Source organism: Sceloporus undulatus, chromosome 1 (assembly GCF_019175285.1).
Source record: "Sceloporus undulatus isolate JIND9_A2432 ecotype Alabama chromosome 1, SceUnd_v1.1, whole genome shotgun sequence".
Taxonomy (NCBI): Eukaryota; Metazoa; Chordata; class Lepidosauria; order Squamata; family Phrynosomatidae; genus Sceloporus; species Sceloporus undulatus.
Window position 1 is genome coordinate 134,088,528 of NC_056522.1, and position 8,234 is coordinate 134,096,761.

The following is an 8,234-nucleotide window of genomic DNA, read 5'->3' on the forward strand; positions in this document are numbered from 1 at the left end:
TAGTTTTGGGAGAATGTTGTGAACATTGTCCAAATATTTTACGCTATGTTTAAAAAGATAATGGTTTGCATTTTCAGTCCATTGTAGCAAGACTGATGGTCCCTTAATCTAACTGGTAAAAAAGTTTCTTGTCAATATATTGCCTTATTACCATATTAATCAGCCTTTTATAATCAAGATGGAGGAACAAATATTTTAGACCTAGATACTGCTTATGTTTTCTCTAGCATGATGAAATGTGGAGCCAATTCAAAGGTCACTGAAAGATGTAAAGCCAGTTGCGTAACTGTTTCTATAGTATTTAATATGGAATACCCTTAAAATAACAAATTTAAATCTAAAATTATTAAACAAAGACATTGCAGACCAAAAGTATTTCCTTTTAACAAAATAAGCATACAAGAAATAGTGATGTATGTAGAGTTATAAATGTTGTGTGCTGCTTAAATATCTGATTCAGTATTTGAAATATTCACCCAATGATCCTCTTAAAAGTCAATAGCCATTAGGCATATGTGTGAAAATCACATACAGAATGATCATGCATTGCATAAAAACCACACTACAATAACTTGAAGGAACAGAATGGACAACAAGGGTCTTTAAAATGCTGAATATGCAGACTCTTTTATTCAAAATTCCCAACTGTGCGTTGAAATCTCCTTTGCCCGCATTACTGGTTTTGTCATGGATAATAGTGTCACTGGTGTGTATGACAAATCTGAAAGCATGATCAACTTAACATCCTGAATTTATTTTCCTGAATAGTGTCAGTTACTTCAATACGTAAACTAACCAAGAACAGAGAGAAGATAATCTTTTTATCAATATTGCTACTGCTCCACGTTTTTCTGGCAATGTTGCCACTCTTTTTTCCTATGTACCTCAATTGCAATTACTACAGAATTGTCTATTCAATCTACTAACTAGCCCCCTATTCAATATACAGGGTTGAAAAATATCCTCTGAGGGGTTTCTCCCAGAAGCGGAGGAGAGGCTGTTTTTGCTAACTCTCTGTACACCTAGAAAATCTGCTCAAGAAGGTAATGTGAAACAAAATGAAAGGGAAATTATCTGTTCCTCTTGTGTATCCATGAACAATTCCATTACTGTGAATTGATAGTTTATTTCTGAGTAGACAGAAATCTTGCATGCAACTAAAATATAGGCTAGTAAAGAAATTATAAAATATTTTACCTCCTTTTAGAAATTAAGAAGTATTGATACCACGTGAATATAATTTAAAAGGGAGATACTGAAGTGCTAACAGTGTAGAGTGCAAACTTTTATTTATGAATCTGCAGCAAGAAAAAAAGTTGCACATCAGCTCTCTCCCCCCCCCCAAATTTATTATAGCAATCGCACCCCATAATCTTTCAAATGCAAGGTCACTCTCCAAAAAGGGTGGGGAGAGGGAAATGTGACAGACTAATTTCTTGCACATAACAAGTGAGAAGGAAGGAAGTTTTCTAGAGAACTGAAAAAGTTGCTACGTTTTCCTTTCTCTGAAATGCTTGGGAAACATTTATGTTTTGCATGCACCTTATACACATAGCCGGAAGGTAATTTTATACAATAATAATTTTGTGTGTGGAACCAGGTTTGTGTACACTGAGCCTTCAGAAAGCAAAGGTGTCACTGTTCTCCGCCACCCGTGAAAAAAGTTTTGGATTTTGGAATATTCTGAATTTTGGAATTCCAGATAAGGGAGACTCAACCAGTAATGAGTTTCCAGAGTGTAGCAATAACAAATGACTTTACACTACAAGTATGAAAATACCTAACAGCTAATGGTACAGGACAAAACAGGATACAGCTTATGAAAAATTGTGTACTTGGGACATAAAATGCCTCCTCTTACTGATAATGCCTCAATTAAACTATAGCTACTTAATAATTTAAATATATCCACCATTTTCATTTTATGGAATATTCCCTATACTAAGTAAAACAATTGTGTAACACTGCTATGGGAACAAAAGTCATAGCATAATACTGCTGGATGTCTATATGATTCTCTGGTTCCTATAGTTGCCACTGGATAGGTGTCATATAAACCTATTTTATAAACTGGTGTTCTTATATGGCAGGGAAGCAGTAACATTTTTTACCCTCAGGATATTTTTCCATGATTCTTTCCAGCTATGCCTCTTGGTGCTGCAAAGACCCAAGAACCAGTTTAAGAGCTACAAGATCTTCTCAAATTCGAGGACATCGTCAGGTCTGCACTAACAAACCCTATGACTTTAAATGTTTACATAACTTTTTTTTGGCTTTGCTTTTACGTACATTATGGAAACATTCAGTTTCATAATAGTATTTAGTTTTTAATCTTTTCCATTGTTGCAGAGCTGCTTTGCAGTTGACTTCGAATGCTCTAATAACATGATAGATTTTTCAGAGTTTTCTATATTTCTAAGCAGAGTCTCTAGGCGTCTTTTGATTTTCTTCTGATCCTCTATAGCACATCCAATTACAACGGATTGGAATTTTTGATTCACGGGTCCAGATGGCACCTCAGACATACATGCACCATAAAGTGACATTAAGTGGCTCTTGGAGTCTTCCAAATCATCCAAGAGTTTACTGACAATTTCATCAATCATCTGTGTGGCATGTAACAGGGACTCCTGCTGCTGCGGATTTCGGACAGTTTCTACAGAAACTTCAACTGTAAGGGTTCTGCCCATCAGGCGTTTGGCAGTCAGACTGAGTTCTTCTCTTTCACCTATATTTTACAAATGAAACATTTTGGTTTTAAATAAGACCAAATTATACTGAACTAAGAGAAAAGACATACTAATGATAGTACTCGCATGATATACCCAGTAGGCCACATACAGTTGGGAGTGTAATGATGTAGTGGTATGAATGTTGCACTATGGACAACAGAATTCAAATCCTCACCATCTGCTATCCAAATCTACCTTGGGCCACTCACACACTCAACCTCAGAAGATAATGACAAACCCCCTTTGAACAAATCTTGCCAAAAAAACCTGCAATAAGTTTGCCTAAGAAACAACCTGAAGGCGCATAACAACCACTTTTCAGTGGGTTTGTCGCTGACTCTTTCCAGAGATTTTGACTAAACCAGTATTAGCTGTCCTCCAACATTCTGTCAGAATATTTTACCTGTCAGGTAAAGGTGCTCCAACATCTTTTGGAGTGTTTTTGAATTTGTTGCCAACTGTGTTTGTATAACATCCCTGCTGTATTTGTACATATGCATTCCTTACTGATGTTTAAGCTGGTATGTCTGGCACAGAACAGAAGACTTAGCAAATAATTAAAATAAGATGGGAAATCATGATTTTAATATCCTGTTTGCCCCCCGAAAGCATCTAATGAGAAGGTTCTGAATCAATGAGCGCTTGCCTTCACTGATGTTCCTCATATCTTGGCTGTTTTGTACATTGTGGATCATTTCCAGAAGGGTATCTTTTTCTTGCTCCATTGAAGATGCTGCATCACGCAAAGCTTCAACCCTGAATGGGGGAACAGCCAAACAAAATCTTTACAATTTTTATGAAATAATGCTTGTACTGGCTTGTCATGTCAGGGTGAACTGATTTAAATCATTATTTAAGCTACCAAATTTGAAGGCTCTTTTCAATAATTTCTCTAAATACAGTTTCCCACTGATACTCTCCCCAGTATTTGCTGAATAATGATGCAGATCTAACCAAGCATGCATTAATTTACAATTAAACAGAGTTACTTACCAGGATTTGCATCTTTTTGTCACACAGTATATATAATTTGGTAAACCCCCTCTGAAGAAACTTGCCAAGAATACTCTATGAAGTCTTAAGAGTATCATAAGTAAAAAATGACTTGGAGGCACACAATGACAACAAATATAGTTTGCAAATTTTTCTTTTCTTTTAAAAGCATTTAATATATTCCCATGTAGGGTCTTTCTTATGACAAACATCCAAGTTCACTGGGGTTTACTCCCAGGCAAGCAGGTATAGAAATGAAGCCTAAAACAATTACATTCTAGTGTTGCCTGACATTCCAGTCTAGTGTTGCCAGACTGTTTGGGGTAGATTCAATGGCATTTTGAGTTGTGGTGATATAACTATAGCCACGTGTCAAGACCAGCTTGTATGGGCAAACAGGTAAATGTTTGCAGAATGGGGTGCTCGATAACATCTTACACAAGATGTACATAGTACAACCACCAGTATAGCCTGAGTTAATGTAAAAATCCAGGAGGATTTCATCTTATACAAGATGATGCACACTGGACAATTTAATCTTCTTTTTTCTATGTTGTTTCTTTCTGTTTCACTGATTTGGCCCAGCCTTTCCCTCACCAAAACAAAGTTTCAAACTAGAATGTACATGCCCATCACTGTTAGGTAGACATAAGCTCTGGTAGTCTTTCCAGCACCTAAGAATGGTTTATTTTCACTAAGTGAAAATGAAATGGCTGTTTAAATAGTCTTATGATCTAAACAATTATCTGATTGATTCTACACACAAACACAATTTTTTTAAAAATTTAAAACTTCAATGTACTAAAAATATCAACCTTTATCAAATGTGCTCACTTGTCTAAGTTCGTGACCCAGCTCTGCTCCTCATAAATATAGCACAACAGCATATCCACCATCCATCTTAATACATCTGTCTTCACTCTTTATAAAGTCTATGAAAGCTCATGCTGCCAACTTCTTTCAGTTAGTCTCAAAGGTGCTACAAGACCTCACAACATACTCATTTATTTTTTAAAGTAAGAGAAACAAACTGAAAGCCCAGAACTTTCAAGATACAAAATTGTTAATTTGACTGGACAGTCATTTTCATGAGAAAAGAAACTAAAACTAATGCCTATATTTAACTGATACATATAAGTGTGACAGAGTCCCCAGTAAAATCTGGTGAATGAAGCAGAGTAACTAAAATAAAAACCTTGTTTGGAAGCATCCTTAATATTAATTTTGCTCTTACTGGGATGCTATGCTCAATCTGCAGCTAGTAATACATGTTCTATGAAGAGAGTTTTGTAGGTGAACTAGACACGACTATCTCAAAATGATTACAGTTGTCCCTCCATATTCGCTAGGGTTAGGGGAACAAAATCCCCGTGAATATGGAAAAACCACAAATAACAAAAACACTGTTTTTCCCTGAGAGGACACCTCTAGGAATCTCTAGGTCCTCCAGTTTAAAAGGGAATGTCAATGTCCAACATACACTGACCATAGAATGGCACTGGAGTAGCTACAAATGGCCTTTCAGTGCAACTTTTAGTTAAAGTTGACCACAGAGTTGCACTGGAGGACCTAGACAGTCCTAGAGAGAACATATTAATGAAATCCATGAATAATCAAATCCGCAAATATCAAAACCACAAATATGGAGGGATGACTGTACTTCTGTATGAAGGTAATGGAAAATGTGTTGCAATTATTTAGGTTATGTGGCTGGCCTGTATAACTTGAAACTTGAAATGCTACAGTCCAGGTACTGATTTGCCCTCTTGGCTGAGCACTATATCTCAGTCAACTTGTGGAGTAACATGGGAAGAACTAAACTCTTTGTGACAGTGTAAACTAGAGTCAGGATGGTGGTTTAAGCATTGCACTAGGGCTCTGGAAACTAGGGTTAAACTCCTCACTCTGCCAAAGAAATCCACTGGTATCTTTGGGCAACTCGCACACTCTCGGCCCCAGAGGAAAGCAAAGGCAAACCCCTTCTGAACAAATCTTGACAAGAAAACCTGGTCACAGATTTGCCATAGGGATGCCATAACTTGGAAATGACTTGAAGGCATATCACCATCACAAAACTGTCTTTCTTTCTTTTTAAAGCTCACTACCTTTTTCCTTCCAACCCCTGAGGCGCTGTAATACATAAAGGAAAAGCAAGAAAAGCAATTTCAGTATAAGTTCAGTAAAAAGATTAAAGTTCTCATATAAGACTTTTTATTCTAGTTCTACTTAGTGTATGATTTCTTATTCAGCTGCATATAACTCTCAGAGCTTTATTACCAGCTGCTTGTGTGGCCAGTTGCCAGCAGAATCATTCTGCCAGCGCTAGTGGAAGCTTCTAGCCTTTGCAATGAAGGAATCCAATGCAGTTTTCACTCCCATAACTTAAAAGGCAAATGTTTTTGGCTTCTGGTTTGGTTTCAATCAAATTAATACCCTCTTCTATGCAACCCCCCCCCCCCACACACACATATATCTCTGTTCAAGGATCCAGGTAAGAACAAGGAGGATTATATAAACACCTGGTATGGACTGTCTTGTATGATCTGCTAGCGCAGATGGAAAATACAGCTCAACTCAGACCACTCTTATTCTCCACCAGTAACAATTTGGATCTATATCTGTGCCTTTAAAAGCAAACGTCACTGCAAAAACTAAGGTATCTTAACCCTTTCCCTTTTTTTACAGTTGCCCAAAAAGCTTCGCTGTTAAATTTCTGCACATCCGGCTACTGTTACAGGTAAAGGAACACTGATAGGGTGGGAAAACAGACAATCTACATTATACTCCCTGGATTGTTTCCTAAAACCTGAAAATGATTTCAAGGAATCCACCAGGTTAAAAAGGTAGAGAAAGGCTGGGACAGGTAAAAGACTGACGTATGGTATACTTCTGAAGTCATGTTTGGAGCTGACATTTTAATTGTGGTTATTCTGAATCTCATATTCCTGGCCAAGTGGGCTGAAATCCTAAACATATTTAACAGGGAGTTAAGTTCAACTCACTGGGACTGATTTCTGCATAAACACACTAAAAACTGTTTGAGGAAACTGATGCCCAGACCCTGCCAACAACAACCCAAAAAGGTGCTCAATTCCATATGTTTTCTGAGATGACAGCTGGTACCCCTTAAGCCTCTCCTAGTTTGAAGCTATATATAGAGCTCTCCCATCACACCACCTGTGTACTTCACTCACACAGCTAGACCATCTTTCTGCAATAAATCTCTTCCTTATATTTGCACAGATGGAGAATATAGTCTGAGGCTACGAAATCCACATTCACCAATATCCACCATCTGGATGCAGCCTGGGGCAACACAGAACCCATTCAGTTACAGAGACATCAAATAATTGCTTACATGTATGAAACGACCATTGTGAAATAAAAACCACAATGAAAGTTGTCATGCTACCTGACATCACTATAAATACAAGAGAGGCAAGCCTCAGATTCAGAAGTGACAATAGCACCTGTGAGCAAGTTGTCACAGAGAAATGTGTCCAAAAGCTGGGGAATATGAGGACACCCCGTGATCCCAAAAATTAATGTAGTGATTTTATACAGCATTCTTCAGATTATATTGTGTACATATAATATAATATAATAATAAAGCAGAAAATCACATCCTAAAACTTCTCAACCAGAAGCAGCAGAGAATGATAAAGACCAGGCTTAAACATACAGAAACTATAATAGAAAAAATACTATCCTATATCATCATGCGCCCTGGTGGCGCAGTGGTTAAATGCCTGTACTGCAGCCATTCACTCGAAACCACAAGGTTGCGAGTTCAAGACCAGCAAAAGGGCCCAAGCTCGACTCAGGCTTGCATCCTTCCGAGGTCGCTAAAAAGAGTACCCAGACTGTTGGGGGCAAATTAGCTTACTTGCTAATTAGCTTACTTGCTGTTCACCGCTATGACTATTTAGGATTATTTTATCCTACAGATGTAACTCGTTGTTTGTCTTTTTCTTTGACACAAGAATAGGAAACAACATACACCCCCCTTGCCTTTGAGATGCCAGGATATTTCCTGCCCTTTTCCGACAAGAATTTTTACATTTGTGAGAACATTTTTTTTTGCATCCTTCCGAGGTCGCTAAAATGAGTACCCAGACCGTTGGGGGCAAATTAGCTTACTTGCTAATTAGCTTACTTGCTGTTCACCGCTATGATCTTTGGAATAGCGGTATATAAATAAAACAAATTATTATTATTAATTATTATTAATTATTATCATCATCATCATAGTTTTTATTTATATCTTCCCGCTTCTCCTGATGGATCAAGGCGGGATTAGAACATCATCATCATCATCATGATGCCCTGGTGGCGCAGTGGTTAAATGCCTGTACTGCAGCCATTCACTCAAAACCACAAGGTTGCGAGTTCAAGACCAGCAAAAGGGCCCAAGCTCAGGCTTGCATCCTTCCGAGGTCGCTAAAATGAGTACCCAGACTGTTGGGGGCAAATTAGCTTACTTGCTAATTAGCTTACTTGCTGTTCACC

At 37.7% G+C, this 8,234-nt stretch overlaps 1 protein-coding gene across 1 annotated transcript in view; it reads right to left on the reverse strand.

Moving 5' to 3' along the window:
* Positions 1–611: 611 nt before the first annotated feature.
* BAG2 (BAG cochaperone 2) overlaps positions 612–8,234 on the reverse strand; it is a 12,100-nt gene continuing 4,477 nt past the window's right edge. The window contains exons 2-3 of the mRNA XM_042446851.1: positions 3,379–3,488; positions 612–2,728 (exon numbers count right to left, since the gene is read on the reverse strand). Coding sequence (XP_042302785.1) covers positions 2,328–2,728; positions 3,379–3,488 — 511 coding nt within the window. The 3' untranslated portion in view covers positions 612–2,327. The remainder of the gene's footprint in view (positions 2,729–3,378; positions 3,489–8,234) is intronic.